General features: G+C 35.3%; 1 protein-coding gene across 2 annotated transcripts in view; it reads left to right on the top strand.

Moving 5' to 3' along the window:
- The window catches only part of UBR1 (ubiquitin protein ligase E3 component n-recognin 1), a 59,003-nt gene that overhangs the window by 32,008 nt on the left and 5,787 nt on the right, over positions 1–21,208 (top strand). For both annotated transcript variants that reach the window (XM_058806194.1, XM_058806193.1), the window contains exons 26-42: positions 282–381; positions 2,029–2,138; positions 2,787–2,876; positions 4,434–4,621; positions 4,738–4,943; positions 6,897–6,990; positions 9,282–9,434; positions 9,859–9,956; positions 10,537–10,630; positions 12,046–12,194; positions 14,503–14,558; positions 14,865–14,961; positions 16,127–16,194; positions 17,040–17,190; positions 18,027–18,114; positions 18,790–18,923; positions 20,098–20,206. In XM_058806194.1, the coding sequence (XP_058662177.1) occupies positions 282–381; positions 2,029–2,138; positions 2,787–2,876; positions 4,434–4,621; positions 4,738–4,943; positions 6,897–6,990; positions 9,282–9,434; positions 9,859–9,956; positions 10,537–10,630; positions 12,046–12,194; positions 14,503–14,558; positions 14,865–14,961; positions 16,127–16,194; positions 17,040–17,190; positions 18,027–18,114; positions 18,790–18,923; positions 20,098–20,206 (1,985 nt within the window). The remainder of the gene's footprint in view (positions 1–281; positions 382–2,028; positions 2,139–2,786; positions 2,877–4,433; positions 4,622–4,737; positions 4,944–6,896; positions 6,991–9,281; positions 9,435–9,858; positions 9,957–10,536; positions 10,631–12,045; positions 12,195–14,502; positions 14,559–14,864; positions 14,962–16,126; positions 16,195–17,039; positions 17,191–18,026; positions 18,115–18,789; positions 18,924–20,097; positions 20,207–21,208) is intronic.

Raw genomic sequence — 21,208 nt, 5'->3', positions numbered from 1 at the left:
GGATTATGGAATTAGCCAAGTACAGATTTTGTATCAGCAGACGGACAAGATTTCACATATTACTTATATAAAAGCATGTGCAAGCTGATGAATTTTAGTGCAACTAATATGCAGTAAATTTGCATTGTGCTTTCTTTTATTTCACTTTCCATGTATGATCTCTGTATTTTCATGTGTTTTACCATTGTGTAATACAGAACCATATTAAGCATCCTAATCTTTTATGCCAGTTTTCCATATCTTAAACATTGAATGAGACTTACTATTTTTCTTTTTTTCAGGTTCTTCATCTTCTTTCTTTAGGGTTACTAGAAGAGAAGCAGCAGTTACAGAAGTCTCCTGAAGAAGAAGTAACCTTTGATTTTTATCACAAAGCAACACGTATGTTTCATTTTCTTTAAACCACAGAGTAAATTAGACTAACTTGATCTTTTAAGGACTCAAACTAGAAGAAATTATTCAGTGATTTAGTCAGAAAGGTTTTATTTTATGCTATATAATTAAAACTTGGTAATTTAACTTTTTTAATAATTATGAAACCAGGTTTGGACTAGCTTCCTCTGTTCCCAGTTGTCAGGTGGATTGAAGAGGATATGTGCTTCTCTTCCTGGGAAAGAAATGAAAAGTAGTTCTAGTGTTACATAATTGAAAGTGGTTTTTCCTTCACAAGAACTGCATTGAAATGGAAACTAAGAACTCTTTGAAAAATGGCAGTGGATTTAAGTGAACTGTGTCCATCTTTGGTTCTCTCGAGCTGTACAATTAGTGATTTGCTTGGAAGTTAGTCTTTTACTATGGTAATGAAAATAGAAACAGAACGTAGTGGCTCTGGATTGTACCCTTTTCTCTCTATTGAGCATTTCTTAATATTACATTCAGGACTACTCTGTGGGAGTTGGAATCTGCATTTTCTAAATAATCTTCCATCTTCTCTAGAGCTTCTGCTTCACTGTGTAAAAATAAATTTTAAAAATCCATTATCAAGCTAAACATAACTGCCATTTGTGAGATGCAACAGAGATAAGAATTGTGAAGTCATGGAATCATAGAATTGTTCATATTGGAAAAGACCTCCAAGCTCATTGAGTCCAAATGTTAAGTCAGCACTGCCAAGTGCACCACTAAACCATATTCCTAAACATCATATCTATGTATATTTCAAATACCTTCTACAAGAATAAACACATAAAACTACTGAAGTCCCTTTATTTAGTTCTTTAAAACTTTTGTGTTTGAAAAGCACTCCCAATGCACTTTATTTTTAATTTTTTTCTTATTGTTGAGAAAGAAGTGTCATCATACTGAAAGTGTTAAGAAGCTTCATGTCAACTATAGGAATACAATAGAAGTAATAATTATAACTGAGATGCTAGAGAAGGCTTTTGCATAACCAGAAAAATCAAATCCTGATTTACATGAAAGGGATGCAAAAATAATCAGTATTTTTGTAACAAAGCTCTTATCGAGACACAATTCATTAAAAGTTAGTTTCTTTAGCAATGTATTTGTCTCCCTACTAAAAATTTAAAATTAATTCTGTATGGTAAGTGCTGCAAAAGAAATATCTTTGAACAGAATGGTCTCCATTTTAAAGCATTCTTTTGTTAGAGAAGAGCCTAGAATACTATGGACTCTCACCAAGTTGTTAGGTGAGAAAATAATTACTGTAATTACAATAGCTTTTGTGATTAGAAGTAAACGTGTACACACTAAGCTGTTAGCAAACACAGGTAAGCTCTAAAGAGCTTTACTGCTTCCTCCTGAAGTGAAAGGCGATTCTTTTTTAAGCAGACATTAAGCAAAGATTTTCTAAAGCAGAAATAATTGATCTACAAGGGGATAAATTATACTATACATAACTGGAATAAACAGATGAAACTGTAACCAAAATGTAACTACACAGTTTGTGTTCATGTATGTATATTATATAGTCAGCAATATTTAAAGGCATGTCCATGGCTGTAAGTACATTAAAGTGTTAGGCCTTTTTTTCCCTGAATGCCCTTTTCTATTTTTCACTTTGTAAAGGAATGGGAAGCTCAGCCTTGAATGCTGTGAACGTGTTAATGCTTGTGGAGAAATTGAAGAGAGTTCCCCAGTTAGAGGCACAGAAGGACACAGTCAATTGGATACTGCAGGTACACAAAGGAGAGATAAGTATAAGCTGATTTCAGTTGTGTAGAAAGTTAATGTGAAAGATGTTATGATTCCTATATACAGTTCCTACATATAATCCGTTTACAGCTGCAATGATTTCTTGAGAAGTTTAATCTGTTGCAACATTGTACTTGCTACTTGTACTATGAAGTATTGGATCAATTTTTGCTTAGGTAACTCATTCCAGTAATGACATATTTACACACATTCCTTATATATCTGTTGCACAGTAACAGCAAATAATGAGTAAGGCAGTGTTCTGGGAGTGCACATAGAGTCTTGGGTTTTTCTGTTATTTAGGAGTTTTGAGTGGTTGAATCCATTTGAAAATCTGAAAATAATGTGAAACAAAATACCAAGAGTTTTAATCCTGTCCATCATAGAATGGATTGAGTTGGAAGGGACCTTAAAAGTAATGTAGCTCAAAGCCTCTGCCATGGGTAGGGACACCTTCCAACAGACCAGAGTGCCTACAAGTCCAGGCTGGACTTGAACACTTCCAGCATCCACAAATTCTCTGGGCAGCCTGTTGCAGTGCTTATATATTGTAACATTGGAAATGTATTAATTTACATTGTTATAAGAGCCAAATTGTGTTTTATTTTTAACATCTGAGTTTCTGTTTTCAGATGTTTGACATGGTGAAGAGATTGAGAGAAAAGTCTAGTTTGGCAACAGTAGGAGCTACATCAGGCTCAGAAGCTACAAAAGGTGATGAGGTAATAATAAAAATAAAGCTTCAGTAGAAGCCTTGTATTTAAATGTTTTGAATAGCTATTTTCAGTGATGTGTCTAAATTTATTGTTGCCTAAAATGATAATTTTTCAAAAAACTGATCTGTGATATGTTGTGTGCAGCTAGGGTTTAGTTTCCAAGATTAATATTTTTAGTACATGAAATATGTGCTAAACATGTTTCATGGAATTATTAGCAGCTATTGTGAGAGGCTGTACTTCTGAGTTAAATGAATCAATTGACGGGGCCGAAGGAAATAATCTGTGCTCATCTTTCCATTTCTTGTCTTTGTGAATTGACCACCTTTTTCTTATACTGTCACTGCACAATAATTAGAAATGCAAATCCACTTCAGATGATGTCTTGTAGTTATCTGTCAAGAGGTTAATGTCCTTTGTCCTGGTTGTATAAATGCATGAGCCTTAAGCAATTATTCTGACTGTCAGTTTTTTCGCCCTTCCCTCAAAATAACTTCTGAATCTAGTGGTCAAATGACACAATGAAATGGAGATTTCAAAGATGACTTGAGTCCTAAAGAGTGGCTGTGTTTTCAATTGACATTGGAACAGAAAAGAAGAATCTGATTGCCCTTAGGCAGTAGGTGAAGACAGACTGGTTTGCTCTTAGACGTTTTGTTTGGCCTTAGCTTGCTGCCAAGCAATCTCTTGGCTCGTCATTGCATGCCTAGTTCTAAACTTACCACACAGCATATGCCGTGTCTCTTTTTTCAGGCAGGTGTCATATGGGATTTGGTAAGGTACCAAACAAAATACAGTAGTCCATAAGAAATTAATCTCTTTCAGTTCTACTTGTGGAGCAAGTTGTTTGATTTCCTGGAAAAGTCATGGTACTGTGAATGGAAACCTTGTGTATAATGTTACATTTGTCCCTTAAGTAATTGGATAGGAAGAGTTAGGTTCTATATGTTTTAATAAAGTCTATCTGTGTTTTTTGAATTCTGGATTTCTAAAGCATAGAAATTCTTTTTTTATGGTTTCTGAAAATATGATACAAGAGTAAATGTTGGAAGAACAATAGCTTTCCAGTGTACCATAAAGAATAATGAAAATACAATAGCCAGATGTATAAAATGCTGACACATTTTGTTGTGTCATGGATAGGCAGTTCAAGATGAAATTTTCTTCAATTTCTGTAAGGAAGATACTGAATACTCAGTAGGGTTTCACTTATGGGGAGAATAATAGAACTCTGGAGAAAACTTTGACGTACACCTCACTAAAATTTCTTAAGAACAGACAAGTACCTAATTGAAATGACTCAGAGATTTTTGATCTTATCTTTGAACTAGGGATTGTAGTAGTGACCTTTTCTAGACCACAAAAGTCTGTCCAGTCAACATGTAAAGATTTGAGTTCTGTTCATTTCTGTTTCAGATAGCAGTTAACTTTTTTCCCCTCATTAAAGTGTTGTCAGTTAAGGGAATTTGATGTCGGTGGTTAAAATGCCTATACTGGGGAAAGAGTCTTCTCATTTTTTGATGTTCTTAGTTGCCTGTAATTTCTTTATTCTCTTACTGTAAGACACAGAGCACTCAGGATAAAGAGAAGGCTGAGCGGAAGAGGAAGGCGGAAGCAGCGAGGTTGCACCGTCAGAAGATAATGGCCCAGATGTCTGCCCTGCAGAGGAATTTCATTGAAACCCACAAGCTCCTGTATGAAAACACACTGGAGACCCAGGGGAAAGATGATGCTATTATGGAAGAAGAAAGGTAAGAGAAAACAGACATATTTGTATTCTATGACCTTGTTAGATGTCAGGAAAAACTCAGTTCATTTAGAAAATCCAGCTGGTTATTTTATATCTTTGTCACTTCTGGTCTTGCAGCACCTCTTCAGCAATTGATTACTCCAGAATTGCTTTGGGTCCCAAACGAGGTCCATCTGTCATTGAGAAGGAAGTTTTGACCTGTATTCTTTGTCAGGAGGAACAGGAAGTAAAGTTTGAAAGTGCTGCGATGGTATTATCTGCCTGTGTGCAGAAGTCAACTGCCTTAACTCAGAATAGGAGCAGAATTCTTGAACTCTCAGGAGGTATGAGATTTTTTCTTCTCTTATAGTAAAAGCACTTCTGTACCTGGAGCTCAAACTCCTTCAACAACTAAACTCTTTTCTTTGATCAGGTTGCTAATTGGCTTACTGTACTTAAGAAAAAAGGATTCAAACTTCTAAATTGCTTTAAAATTCATGTCAAATTTAAATGAGAAGTATATGAAGATTTAGGTTTGTTGGTGAAGGAAATCATAAAATGCTTTGATCTCACAAGACTTAATAAAACATGTAGATTTAGTGGGAGTAGTTAGTTTGGAGAAAAGCTAACACTGTTTACAGTTCTGTTTATTCAAGTACAAGTGCAAATTTTCCCAATGTGGACGAAATAAATGAATGTTATCAGAGGCCAGTATGCCAGCCTGAAAAGGGTTAGGGTGTTTGGTTTGGTTTGGTTTGGGTATTTTTTCCTCTTATATGTCTAGGAAATAATAAAAACAACAATATAAAGAATGATAAAAATCTAAGCAAGGATCACATGATATCATCTGATGAGTGAACAAAAAATTGAATACAATAAAGTTATGCAATCATGAGAGTTACATTTGTGTAATAGCATATTGGTAGCAGGGAGCACAAAGCCCAGCAGAATTTCTTTTGTAAGTAGCAGCTGACTAAACATGATGGAAATTTTGGTCTGTTACTTAAGGGAAAGAAGAAAATAAATACAAGGATATGGGAGAACCTAAGCATTCACTGACATTTTTGTTCTCTTTTTGAAAAGGGAAATTAATAATGTTTCAAGAAAGATGCTGTCACAACTTGTAAATTAAATTCTTTCTTATTTTCAGATGTGGGGGTGTTTTTTTATGGTTTGTGGTCAGCTTATAGATCAAAATGAATGCTATGTACTATTTTTTTTTTTATTGACACTAATATGTAGAAAATAGCTTTGAATTATGTTTGTGCAGTTCATTATTCCTGCTTTAGTTCAGAAGCAATCAAACTCTTGATTGTTACCAGAGGAAAGTTCATAATATTTTTCATGTTTCTCCGTGGTATTACCCTATTTTTTATCATGCTTGTAAACCTTTTCCAAGCTGTTTCACTAATAAGATATTTTGGTTTTTTCCTCTGGGTCATTAAAAAGTACTGAATTGTCATAGGCCTAGAACAAACTCCTTCAGAATCCTGCTTGATCCATTTTTCTTTATCAGCAAACTACTGGTAATGGCATTTTTGAGACAGTTGTATAGATTTTTTTAATCTAGGTCATATACTAATTACATTTCTTTTTTCTGTGGTACTCTGAAGTACAGATTAAATCCTACAAGATACACTTGTATATTTTCTGTAGTGGCATGTTGAGCTATTGAAATAATTGAAAAAAGAAAAGAATGGAGTTCCTTTTTCTGAGGCTGTTTTTGGGCATTGTTTATCGTACTTATAATGCACAGTCCTCTGCTGCTCATATAATGCACGGTCCTCTGCTGGTGATCAGTTACCAGGAATCCTCTAAGAGCTTTTTTCTTTCAAGATCTAAATAAATGTAAAAATGCTTGATTTTTGTTATTCAGCAGTGCTTTCTGTGTTAGTGTTTTGAAAATATGTGGGATTAGTTGGATAAATTATTCATCCTACTTGTCCTTAGTAGTTTCATTTTCATTTAAAAATAAAGTAAAAGCTTCAGTGACAGTGAATCCAACCACAGATCTGTTCCAGTACAGAAGCACCCTTTTTTCTTCCTAACCAATTTGAAATTTGACATCTTTCTCTGTATGGAGAACCTTCAGTAGTTTAATTGGGTATTGCTTGTCATTGCTCTGCTGCATGATTGGTCTGGAAAAGTTAGCTAAGTGAAGCTTTAGTATGACTGTGCAAACTGTAGGAAAATAAGATCTGAAGGTTCATGTTCTGTATATATTGTTGATTTCTGTTCATACTCATGGGAAGTTACATTACTGTTCATTCCATAATTTTTCTGCTGTGTGTTTCTAGATACACTAGATCCTCTCTTCATGCACCCTGACTTACCTTGTGGGACCCACACAGGGAGCTGTGGTCATGTAATGCATGCGGCCTGCTGGCAGAAGTAAGGATGTGTCTTTGCTGCCTTTTAATGGTTTTTAATTAATCTATTTTCCAAATCACCTTAAGAGCACACTGAAAACAAGGTACAGTAAGTGGATATTTAATTAAGGGATCAAAATTTTTTGTACTCGTCTAAAAATCAAATACGGAACAAGAGATGTTTTGACTTGATGAAGATAATCATTGTCAAAAGTTTTAGGGCCTTTTATGACACAGAGAAGAATTTCTAAGGACTTATTAATTTATGCAAATATAAACAATGGAGTGAAATTGGTCAAGAGTAAGAAACTATATTGAGTAGGTTTACTTTTAGCAACAGTACTCTACAAGTTTCTCTCCAGGTCAATACTTCAAGGGTGAAACTGATCTATTCTAGTGAGTGTTTAGAAGAGATTCTAGCGTCTAGAACAGAATATGAGGAATATCAGTGGTTAAATCTTGTGACTCCTCCCATATCAGCGAAGAAACTCTTAATGAAAAGTAAGGGTGTAGAATTGATGCAATTGCTGTAGACTTGATTGGATTTCTGTGGTTTGAGGGACCCACAATTCAGACCAAGTGTTTTGGATTTGAATGGAACCTGGACATTAAAAGACCAAGGTTCCTGGCTTGTGGGATACAATCATCCTACGTTTCACTCCACGTAGGTCTGGCAAGTCTAAACTATGTAAGCAGTGTGAGGTAATAATAGAAATAATCCCACTGAAATATTATCAACAGATAAGAGGTGGGTCATGCAATCACAAGCTGATCTTGTAACTGTCTCTTTATACATATGACATATGTTTTAAACACTCTCTTGAGGTTTGTTGTTTGTACTTGCACCATTTTACTTTAAAAAATCTTACTAAACTTCTAGTGTTTACCATTCACTTTTTACATTCAATATGTGTGTATACTGCTGGTTTTTACAATAAAACATCAGTACAGAGTAAGTAGGTGCACACACTTAGAATGAAGCTCAGGTGTGTTCCTTGGGTATAACACATCTGCTCTTGGCAGATCCATCTACATATGCATAGATCTAAGTTGTGCAACATTGGAGCTCAGTTCCTTTGCTCTTTTTAAGAGAAGATGACTTGCTGTATGGGTTAATGGGATTAAAATGAACAACAGGCTCTTCACATACAGTATGGCACAGAAGGTTTTGAGTATAGTCTTTTATTTAGTACATAATATTCCTCCAAACTATGCCTGCCATACCTTTCTATGTGCAGCCTACAAGTGCTGGAAATCCCCTAAAACAGAATAAGTCAAAATGAGTGGAATATCCTTGTAGTTGCCATGTATGAGCAAGAGGAGTGGCTTGCAAAAACATAGTTGTGTGAATGTGGGGAAAATCAATGTATGGGTTTTCGTTTGTAACAAAATACTTCCCAAATATTCTATATTCATTAGAATTTCTGCAGATGCCAGTGCATATACACTTTCTCTTCTCACATAAATGGAATTTTATTTTATTTATGATACATGGTTTAAAGCAAAAAAAAAAAATTTAGTTATTACCTTGGTGTGGAAGTTAGAAATTTTCATATTTCTCTCTAAGATCCTACTTACTTGATCTGAACATTAAAACTGAATTTGTATCCAGAGAAGAAGATGTAAATGTTTGATGTTTTTGTTCCCATAAATACCAATGAGACAATAATGACATTTGAAAGCTTACTTGCATCCACTGAGGGGGCAAAAATTATAATGAAGCCTGTAAAATATCATAGTTGTTTCTTATTTCCTTTTTGTTTAAAATAGTTGAAATATTACATTCTAATATATATTATTCTCTCTCCCTGTTAAAAGAAGGCTGCAGTTCCACTATCTAGTCATGATGCCCAGTAATTGCAATGAATAGCTGATTAATCATTTGGGAAATGTTACCAGTAGTGTTTCCTAAAATTAAATAACCATATGTTCAATACCTGTTTCAAATTTCCTATAGTAAGTTGCATATGAGAGTTACTAGATGCAGCATTTCATTATGTTGAAGATAAGAGGGAAGAGTAGAAAAATGTAAGGACTGCTTGTCTGCAAAATCTTAATGAAATTTGTAAGGGTAATATAAGTGAGGGAAACTTGCAATCATTTTCCCATTAGTGACGCACCACGCATTTTTGCATTAATTCATCTGTGTGCTCAAAGGTTTTATTTTTTTCCCATCCAGGCATGTAGAAGAGTTACAAATCAAAGGAAAAGACTCCTTTGTTGCCTTGGATAAATGTTTGCTGTACAATTATGCTTGAACCTTTGTGTTCATGTTGCTTTTGAGCCATTCTCCTTTCATTTTTAATGTTGTAGGTACTTTGAAGCAATACAGCTGAACTTCCGACAACGTCTGCACGTTGAACAGATATTTGACCTGGAGAATGGAGAATATCTTTGTCCCCTTTGCAAATCTCTGTGCAATACTGTGATTCCTATTGTTCCACTGCGGGCTCAAAAAATAAACAGGTGAAATACCAGATTGGTTAACCTCTACTTTAAAAAAAAAAAATAAAGGAAATATTATAGGGCTGATCAGCTTTTCAAATTTTTGGAAAAAAAACTTCAAAAAAACTCATCTGTATAAAATACTGCATATCTTCTTATTGATTGCTTAGCCAAATATACATCTTTTGGCAGTAAATACTTTATTTTTTATAAAACATTTTTGAGTTGCCTAATTTTTGAAGCTGAAATCAAATGAGAAAGTACCTAGACCTAGTATTTAGCCTTATGCTTCATTTTGTACTGTTTGCTCAAAATTTCTGAAGCCAGTAAAACTGAGCTAATACTGTTTGGATGGGTTTGGATCTAATTGTGTCCTCTGCTTTTTAAGTTAAGGTGATTCTTTAAATGTTAAAGTAAAACCTGCTTTCTATTTTTTTTTTTTCAGTGAGGATGCAGAGGCAGTAGCTCAAATCCTGTCCCTAGCTAGGTGGCTGGAGATTGTCACAGTCAGGATATCAGGCTACAGTGTGAAAAATGCTAAAGGTTTGTTATCTTAATTTTTAAGCTATTCTGTGGGATAGACATCAGTGCATGTCTTAACTAGTACCAGTAGAAAACTTCAAATAAAGAATTGAGTTTTGCTCTCAATCAAGACAGTATCAAATAAAGCTGGGGATAAAAGTTATTGCCCGCCCTTTCTGAGTCGATATCTTGATTTCAGTCCCCTCACCAATTTTCTGGCTTTTGTTAATTATTTTCCATCTTTCCTTTGGAAAAAAAGGCGCACTTGGAGAGGATGCCAACAGACTAATGCTCATGGTTAATAAACTTTTATATGGACTGTGAGGTAGTAAAAAAGAGAACAACTAAATTATAAAGGACAAAATGAAAGTAGGTATGAGTATTTAGAAAACAGGAGGCACAGAGAGTCTAGTGTTTTGGGGAATAGAGGCAAAAGTTATTTAAAGGGGAATCATGGAATATAGTCTAGCTTGTGAGGTATGTTTGCAATTATTTTCAAATCAGTTTCAAATAAAAACACTACTCCCTTTTTTTGACTGCTTAAAAAACTGTAGCAGCTTCTTTGCTTTTTAATGCAGATGTATTTTTTTTTTTCTGTTAGGAGAGAAACAAAGTCTTCCACCTTTCACCAACAAGGGAACGGGGAACTCAGCTTTGGAATTCCATTCCATCCTTAGTTTTGGAGTTCAGTCGTCGTAAGTGTTACTAGCAGTGTTCTCTGCATTATATTAATTTTCCCTTCAATATCTCAGGTATACTTCAGAATGTGTATTGAAGGAAAGCTGTGCTTTGTTTGGTCTGACTAGGGGCTTGCTCATTACTTTCCATAAGCATTCACTGAATATTGAATCTGTGAGGAGCTAGGTGGACCTTTGGTCAGGTCCAGTCTGGTATTTCTTATGTTCTTGGTACAAAGCTAGAAGCCTGGAATCTTCTAATCTACAATTCCAGTGATTTGGGTTACTTGCTGTGCCTCTAAGCATGTTATTTATTGTTTGTCTGCCTTAATTTTTCTGCCATGCATCTGTTTTGGGCATGGATTTCAGGTGGTTTTGGACATGATAATGGGATGGGGATCACTTAGAGGGATAGGGCTCTTGTCTTGTTCTGTTTCTCTTCTATTCTAAATTAAACTCAATGCCAACATTGAGTTTATTTGAGACAGCAATTGGTGATCATGTTCCACATTACTAATTGTAACACTAAGCATGTTCAATTCCTGTGGGCAAAAGCATTTGCCCACTAAAACAGAATGAATGGTAGATGCTTATCAAGTGAGCTCAGCTGTCCCTTATCTCTTTTTAAATCATGCTGTAAGTACTCTGCTACTTCAGACTGTCATCAAAGCTATGCAAAATACCCATGTATATCTTTTATTTGTACAAAAATAAAAAAATGTTCTGTTGTCAGAAACCTGAATCAAATTTTTTCTTGATAACTGATCTTCATGGGAAAGATTCTGTAGTTTAAAGTTAAATAGTGTTGTTTAAGTGTGAACCTGGCTAAACCCCAGATTTTTGGCTATAATTGTTTTGTCCATAGAGATACAGAGAATTAATATGAATGTCATATATTTCTATTAGAAAATCCTATGTATGACTTGGAAAAAAACCCACAAGCCATTAAAACTGCTAAACACTTGTTTACATAAAACTACATTTACAGAAACTAACCTGATGTAATTAGGAAGGAGCTTAAGTGCTAAAAAATGTGTTTAAAAACACACTTCCATTTTTAGCACCTTACTATTTTCACTTCAGGACTTAAAATTACTGTTTCTTACAATGTTTATTTTCATCATATTTTACTTTAAAATGTTTGCATTTTTCTAATGTGAATTATAATGTCATACACAGAAATAATATCTTCCAGCCTGGCAGCTCTTAATCTCTCAATTTGTAAAGTCTTTTTTGTCAAAGTCCTTGGTTTACTACTGAAAACTAGGGATTTTTTTTTCATCTCTGTCCAGACAAAGGGTCTTTGTTCTCAATATTTCTTTCATAAATAACAGTCCTGGTTTGGACTTAGACTTTGCTAGTGATTGATTAACCAGTAAGTAGTTATCACTATTAATAATTGAGACTGAAATTTTCTCATGTTGGTTTTGCAGAGCCAAGTACTCAAGCAGTATCAAAGAGATGCTTATTCTCTTTGCCACCACCATTTACAGAGTTGGGCTCAAAGTTGCTCCAAATGAAGCTGATTCCCGGATTCCTATGATGACCTGGAGCACTTGTGCTTTTACCATCCAGTGTATAGGTAAAGTATAATTTCAGCTTATTCCTTCTCATTAATTTAAAATGTTACAGTTGCTTGATTGTTTAATTTTATACAATGTGATTGTACAAATAATAGTTCTGCATAAGTACAAGCCATATGTAATAGTATAGCGAATTAAATGATATGTAATTACATATGTAATAGCAGAATTATTATCTATAATCCAATAGAAATAGTAGGATGTTGTTCTTACATAGTAGCTCATGATATATGGTATGGAATGCCAACATTGAATTTAATTTGAGACAGCAGTTAGTGATCATTTTCCACATTACTAATTGTAACACTAAGCATGTTCAATTAATATTTTCAGGTTGTTAAAGATCATTGACTTGCAGGCATCTCCTACACTAAATGTCCAATAGCTGTGAAATAGTATTCTGTCTCCTTATTTGGTTTTATCTGTATTATTTAAAAAATTTTCATGGGATTTGTAGAAGAAAGTCCCTTGTATTCTGAAACTGCTAAGTAGATACCTGGTAGAAAAAGAAACAAAAAACCCACCAAAAAAACTACCAAACATTCTCTGCCATGTATCTCTCAAGGCAAAAAAATTAAACAGAAAAAAAATTTTCATTGTGTGGGATAATTTTATTTTGTTTCTGTACTGCATACACAATTAAGTTTGTGTAATGAACATGAAGCTGTGGATAAATCTGTAGATGCTTCCAGATAGGGAAAAAAGCAAGATCTAGGTCTAAAATGCATGATGAAGGGATTGAGAACATAATTGTACATGTCCATACATGTGATTTGTCAACTATACCAAGTATTTCTTGATGAAGATGTAGAAGTACAAGTTTAGTCTACCTTGAATCTCTAATGGAGTATCAGGAGTTCAGAAGGTTTTTAGGTGGATTGGGAATATTCTGATAAAGCAGAAATAGAACTGATTGCATCTTTAGTGATGGATTCTATATTTTCAAATAGGTTAAAATTGGTCACCCACTTTATTAACATTACTGTACTTAATGCTGTGCAGATTGGTTTTGTTTGATATATGAAAAAGGATATTGGTGGCTGTCAAGGAGGAGTTAGCCAGCAAGTGCATAAATGCAGTAACTGTTGTCACAGGTCTGATATTGAAAGCCTGTGTTAGTAAAAGAAAATTCAGGTACTCTTGAGGAGAAGAGTATAAGGCCAGAGAGATCACTGTGACAATTTGACTTGGCCACACCACTTCCTTGGAATCATTTTTGTTTGCAAATGGAGCAGACTTTTGTGGAATTCTAAAGCAAAACTGCCTGCATAGCTTCAGTATGCTGGTCTAAGAGTCTCGTTATAGTGTATTATTGAAACCATTTAATGGGCATATAGCCGAGCTGCCTAGACAAGGAACTTCAGAGGAACCTCTAGAGGAGGTTCAAAACATCTTTGACCTAAGTGAAGTGAATTGATATCATTGCTAAAGGCCAGACTCCTGAAAAAGAAACAAACTCAAAACCTGCCAGAACCAAAACCCCTCAACAAAAAGCCGCCAAACCAGAATCTCCCAATGAAATAAAATTTTAAAAATTCCAGGTGTACTGTTTCATCTCTGGAAAGTGACTGAAGTACAAAACCATTTGAACTGATACCTTTTTACTCAATTGAGTTAATTTGATTTCTTATTTTTTATTGGCTTATTTTTTCCTGATTATTCCTTCAGAACCAAAGCACTTAGGGAGTAAAGATGAGCTCTATTCAAAGTTGGGAGTTTTGTTTTCAAAGTATTTCTGTTAAACTGCATTCAAATGCAGTAGTGCAAATTTTGCCAGGTTGCCAAGGCAAATTGTGGCTGCCCCAACCCTGGCAGTGTTCAAGGTCAGGTTGGATGAGGCTTTAAGCAATGTGGTCTAGTGAGGGTGTCCCTGCCCATGGCAGGGGAGTGGGAATTAGATGAACTTTAAGGGTCTATTTCAGCCCCTTAACATTCTATGATAAATATGAGGGTAAGATGGCTGCATAGCATCTCTGTAAATGTAACTTGATGGTTTTGAGCATTGTATAAGTGTAACTGAAAATAAATCTGAATCCATAGAATGAATGTTTTATCATCATTCATGTGAAGCAACATTCCTTAAAATCCTTAGTTTGCAAAGGCTGAAAACTGAAAATTTTAAAATTGCTTATTGCAATAATTTATCTTGGAAATGATCAGTGCCATTTAAGACAGATTTGGTTTTTTCAAGAGAATTCTGTTATAGCAATTTGGGTGAGCTTTAAAAAGGAGTGTATATAATAAGAATAAATTAATATTAGGTTGTGTAGAAAAAAAACCTTATTTTTTTCTGTGTTTAATTTTAAGAAAACCTCTTGGAAACAGAGGGCAAGCCTTTATTTGGATCCCTACAAAATAGACAGGTATGGGTGAGTAAGACATGCAATATATTTTAAACAAAAAAGTATTTATAATATACATGCATCTATAAACCTGTCAAAACTGTTAACATCAAGATCATTCTCTGCTGAGGGAGAACTCTCAATGTTTGGATTCATAGCATAAAGAGCACTTTGAAAGAATAATGTCTGCTTGTATATGGATGTTCATATTAAATTAATTTATACATGTCTTTTATGTTTATGTAGAAGTAGATATGTTTTTACAGTTCTATATCACTCTTATATTTAGCCTTTTTTCCCGTTCAACCCTTTTCTCTTGCGCTCTAGCACAGTGGCCTTAAAGCATTAGTGCAGTTTGCAGCTGCTCAGAGAACAACATCCCCACAGCTTCTGATACAGAAACACCTGATTCGTCTTCTAGGAGGTACTGTAGTCCTTTTGTTTCCTGCCTTTTGTGTTGTGGAAGTTTCTGTTGCAAAGTGGCACACAGGTTAGTGCAGCACAGAGGCCAGGGCTGGAGTACTTGACAGCAGTGCTCACTTCAGTTGCCTGAAATCATGGGGTGTAGATGGAGCTCACCCCACGTTACCCAGACCTACAGATACTCAAGTCTGGAAAAGATGGGTAACAGCTGTCTCTGGCAATGTTCAGAATTACTCAAATTCTCTTCTAAACAGATGAATAAAGCCACAAAATAGGTTTTTCTTAATTGTGAAACCTCATCTTCTTAGCATGGAGAAGAGCAGGCTCTGGGGAGGCTTCATCGCAGCCTTCCAGTATCCTACGAGGGCTTATAAAAAGGAGAGAAAGGGACTTATTAGAGAGGTAGATAGGGGCAGGACATAAGTGGAATGATTTTAAACTGAAAAAAACTAGGTTTAGGTTAACTATTAGATGGAAATTCTGTACTGTGAGGTGGTGGGGCACTGAAACAGGCTGCTCAAAGAAGTGGTTGCCCCATCCCTGGAAGTGTTAAAGGTCAGATTGGAGGGAGCTCTGGGCAGCCTGATGTAGTGAGTCACACTCCTGCCTTTGGCAGGGGAGATGGAGCTGGATCATCTTTAAACTCCCTTTCAATGCAAACCATTCTATAATTCTGTGACTTTCAATACTTTCAAAAGTCTGCTTGAAGCCTAGCTTAAGATATTTCAGTCCCAGGGAGAGCTAGTTTGAGGCATGTAGTTTCCCCCTAGTTTCTTATTGATTGGGTTAGTCTAAGAGTCTTATGTGGTGTTCTTAGGCTTTTGTATTGGGCAAGGTTGTGAGGCATCTAGTGCTGAGGTGCCTAAGGACCTTCACCTTTAACACTATGTGTGATTTATTAGAGGTGGAGAAATAAAGATTTATGTCGCAGAATTTTGAAGATATATTAATTAAAATTGTTAACTGTTAGTGCATGTGGAAATAGCTAAACATGCACAGTCAAACCAGTGGTAATCAGTTAATTAAACAGATCCTTAAGGATCTGGACCTTTGTTTGATGAAAACACAGAAATTATAGAGGCTCTAAAATCAGATTCTGATACTACAGTTCAACTCAAAAGAAGAAAATATGTGCTAAATATTTAACTGATACCTTTATTTTGTAGTTCTCCTACCAAGCTATAAAGAGGAGGACACTCCATCACTCTTAGAAGTAGATATGTTCCACATTTTGGTAAGCAGGTTCATTTTATTCTTCATGTTAATACTTTCTTTTGAGCACAAATTTTTGTGTACTGTACTCTGTAAATAGTATCTGTTCATTTGCATGAGTCAAGTGATTATATATGAGCAACAATCAAATGATTGCCTATAACTGCTGTGTTTACTTTTAGTTCTGCTGACTTTCAAATCTTTGCTGTCTTGTTCTTATTAAATTTCCTTCTTGCAATCTCAATCTTCTTTTTTCCACTTCCATTGTTACTAAGGATTAAAAAAAAACAACTTAAGAAACGCACTCAGTTTCTTTCCCTCACTTTCCCTTTGTCTCAATCAGTATCTCATACTCTGATTTCTTTACATCGACTCTCGTTACCTTCTGTAATTTTCTTAGCCTCTTCTTTCTGTTCTTAATACAAATATGCATTACAGATTTTTCTGCTGTTCAAAAAATCCAAAGCACGCAGAAAACAGCCAATAAAACCAGACTCACCAAATAAAATCTGTCTTGCCCTGGCTGTCCTTCTATCTAATGCTTGGTCTCACTTCCCACTTTTTTCAATGTGCTTTGACTTGTGTCAAAGAACAGAAATCAAGCTTTTTAGGAACTGGGCATGGTATATCTCTAAACTGACAATTACTATTCAACTCTGTCTGAGTTTCCTACATGCCCTATAGTGCTCAAATGGTTAATATTTTCCAGTGAGTTTTTGCTACTTTGCATTAAAACTAGTAAGGTAGATTAACACACTCAGAATACAAAAATAAAATACAAATGTATAGTGAGAGTATAGTTGCTACCCTTGTATCTATTACCAAATTTTTGGCACTTTAATATTTGTCTATTCCTCTTCACTGTAGGTGGGAGCTGTATTATCCTTTCCATCTTTATACTGGGAAGATGCTGTAGACTTGCAACCTTCATCAGTTAGTTCAGCCTATAACCACCTCTACCTCTTCCATCTGACAACACTGGCACACATAATGCAAATAGTCATCTCTTCAGCAACAGGTAGATGTGTATTTGTGTTGCATTTTTCTGGCATTTTTGCACAGTTTCTTAAAAATAATGGATTGATACCATTAATGTCTTCCATGTATAAATGTCCTCATAAGAGGTGACACTTAGGCCTAGGTAGTAATAACTGTTTTCTGGTAAAAATGAAGTAGCATTACATCAAGTTCAGAGCATTTTATTATATCACTTCTGTGTGCTTAGGCTAAGAAACCAAAATAGTTATTGATATATCAGTACTTGCTCCAGTCAGTCATTTTAGAGGGGTAACTTTCCCTTCTTCACTCCTTGTAAGAGAATCAAAGTTCTGCCAGCATCACTGAGCTGCACAGTGATAACCCATATGGATTTGGGAAATAAAATTTTCTTTGCTCTTCAACTTAGTAAATACCCAGATCTGAAATACAGAATCCTGTAAACCGATAGGAGAGAATTAAATTTTTCTCTCTAATTCATAACATAGTTAAAAATTGCCTGCAGACTTTCTAGCTAGTACTTTGTTTTTTCTTCAGTATGATAGGAATTTTTAAAAAATCTAGACATTTAAAAAAATTTCTGTAGCTTAAGCTGTGTAGAACAACTTCAGAAGTTCAAGGGAAGGAAGCAGTTCTTTACTGGGGATGACCAATGAGAGTGTAATCCTGATTCTTCCTTACAGCATTAAGTCTCGGGAGAACATTTTTAAGATAAAAAACAGCAAATAGAAAAGAATTAAGCAAATTAAAGTGGAATTAATTCTATAATTGAATTTTAAAAAAAGGTTTTAGTATTTGTAAAAGAGAAGTGTGTCAGGATGTAGTGCATTTACAGTGGACTCTTCTTTTTGTGTGCAGAATCCCCTACTGCTCACTCATCTGACAATAGTGAGGAGGCACAATCTGCACAGTCTTTCTGTAGAGAGGTTTGCCAATACACCAGTGGGTAAGTAACAGTTCAATTGTAGTGTTAAATTTTCTTGGAAAGACAGCAATCTACAGGATTGACCAGGACAACAGAAAAGACAGGAAAAAATTACTTATTTCATATAGGGAGTAGCACAGTGCCTTGTGCTTTCTTCCCATGCTCCTGAACACTGCAAGTGGTAAAAGAAATGCTTTTAGTTAAAGTGGCTGCTTTTTGTGGACAGCAGAGTGAATCATTAGCCTGAGGATGAAAAAATACCTGTATCCATTGTGGAGAGAAATACATCCAGCTGCAGTGTTTATTTTTTCTTTGCTTTGATTATTTTGGTTTAGATCTCTTGTGTTATAAATGGAAACGAGAAAGAAGGAAATGGTCCTACTACAAAAGGGGGATAAGTGTAAAGCCGAACATTGTCACTTATTTGAGTGTTAGTGCCCATTTTCAGACTTTTCTGACAGGTACAGCTGTCTAATTTGAAGATTTATTACAAGTGTGGTTCATAAACTCAGTACTCATTTCTTGTGAAAAGGGGAAGTTGGAAGTCAAGTGCTGGTGGCTGTGTTTTACAGAATTTGGGACACATGAGGGTTGCTTCTACACAGCTACAATTCTACCAATGCTAGCCAAAATATGATAGTGCTAGAATGATTTGCGGTATGACTACTGCAGCTTTTTCTCATTTCTGTTTTACAGTTGCTTCAGTCAGGATATTCCAGGCTGGCTTGTGTGGGATTGTGTTAAAAAAGGCATCATGCCTTACCTTCGTTGTGCTGCTTTATTTTTTCATTATTTGCTGGGAGTTTCTCCACCTGAGGAGCTATTACAAGGTAAATATGAGAAAACAAATGTATGACCTTCTCTGTCTTGAAAGAATTTTTAAATGTTCACAATAATTTAACAATATTCAATATATGAAAGTAAGACTTGGAAGGTAAAGGAATTACTAATTCGTAGAGGAAGGGACAGGCAATTGAAGCTGAGTTGTCCTGACCTGCATAGAAGATGCAAATATGTGAATGGTCAGTGATGTATTGATAGTGAGTACTTGTTGATAAAGATTCAGCAGTGTAAAGATAATTTCAGGAATTTAGGTTACATTGCCTGAAATGTATTTTGAAAGCCCAGTGTTTTTCTGTAGTGCTAATGTTGGTAAATGCTAAAGATACAGGGATTGAGCCAAACAAAACCGAACAGGTACAAAGCACAGTATAAAACTTAAGCCTCTTCCTTGAAGGATCCTAATACATTACTGTTACTAACCCCAAAAATAAATATTTTGTTATGTGTCAAAATCCAGTGAAACACAGAATCATCAACTATTTGAAAAGAAGAGCAGTAATTTTTGTGATTAACTGAGACAAAATATAACACATATATAACAACAAAAATGAAAAATTTATTTGTATAAACTGTGAACTAAATTAGAATTTTATTAGAATATGCAAGTCAAAATCTCTGCACATTGGGATATGCCGTTATCCTTACCAGGGGTCTGGATCTTTGATTCTGTAGGGAGGAGTCTTTCTGGTGAACCAACAATGTAATTTTCTGTAGCAGAGACAATAAATGACCACCCAGCAAACTATAAAATTAGCCCAATTTCATGTAATGTTAGCACTGACTTGATTACAGCAAAATTTAATATCATTGAGGACTGTCAGAAGGGTAGTGAAAAAATAAAATGCAAGTACAGAAATCTTCTGCACTTGTGTGACATATTATGCAGTAATTTAAGCAAGGAATTTTGTTATTACAGTAACTTATGTATTAAAAAACACTTAATTATATATGTCAAATTTGTTTAAACAGATCCTCAACTAATCCAAATGATAGCTCTGATTAAGTTGGCAGAATAATACCCAGTTGTACGATGTAGGCACTATGATGAAGCTGTAGGATACAGACTATTCAATGGAAAAGGGATCAGGAGATTTCTAGTTTTGAGAGAATTATTCAGCAGTGCTGAAACACTTGAGCACTCATTCGTGTTTTCTTTTGCAGTTTCTGAAGAAGGGCAATTCAAGGCACTTTGTAGTTACCTCTCTCTACCTACAAATTTGTTCCAGCTCTTCCATGAATATTGGGACACAGTAAATCCACTGCTTCAAAGGTACTAACTGGGACTGGACAGGCCATGTTCTTCTACTGTGATGGCCCTGTGGGAATTCTAGACCAAAATTGTTAGTGAATGACTAAGCTCAAACTCATACTGAAGTTCTAAACATTTTGTACAGGTACACTAAATCTCTTAAAGCACTTCAGTAACATAAAGCACTCTCTATTTTATGATAGTTACAATATTAACTAATTATAGTTTAAGGGACTAGTGCTTGCAGACCTATATGAAACCATACAGACAGAAGTTATTTTAAACCATTGCGTGTTTGATATGGCACTCAGTGCTCATTTGCCTATTTTTAATCTGTCCTCAGCAAAAGTGCTGATTACATGAGCTATAAAATGAGAGTGTGGAAAATCATGTAGCTGGCAGGGTGAGGCTTTGTATTATTTCTTCTCAACATTTGCAAAATAGACCGGTGGATGTTGAAATTGGCTTAATGGTTAAAAGATACAATTTGAGCATTATGTACATTGCCATCTGCACTCATGGAATCATACAATGTTAGAGGGTTGGGAGGAACCTTAAAGACGATCTGGATCTCAGCACCCTGCCATGGGCAGGGACACCTTCCACTAAAGCAGGCTGCTCCAAGCCTTATTCAAGCTGGATTTGAACACTTCCAGGGTTGGGGCATCCAAAACTTCTCTGGGCAACCTGTTCCAGTATCTTACCATCCTCAGAGGAAAGAATTTCTTCCTGATTTCTAACCTAAATTTCACTTCTTTCAGTTTGTGAAAGTAGCAGTAAAGAAAACATTTTCTTTAGCAGTAAAGAAAGAATCGGTTAAATTCTGCATTCAAAACCTCAAATTAAATGAATGGGCGCACCATACCTCATCCCCAGTTAAGACTAGAGCAGCTATATTGTGTTGGAGAATGTGTATTTAACATGACCATTTGAGCACCTGATGACAATAATGATTATTCCTGGTTCTTGGCAGAATTCTCTGACTCACATTAGCTTTTACTTCGTTGTTGTTTGGTTGGGTTT

This window comes from Ammospiza caudacuta, chromosome 6 (assembly GCF_027887145.1).
Source record: "Ammospiza caudacuta isolate bAmmCau1 chromosome 6, bAmmCau1.pri, whole genome shotgun sequence".
In the NCBI taxonomy this organism is placed as follows: Eukaryota; Metazoa; Chordata; class Aves; order Passeriformes; family Passerellidae; genus Ammospiza; species Ammospiza caudacuta.
This window is presented reverse-complemented; position numbering and strand designations above follow the sequence as displayed.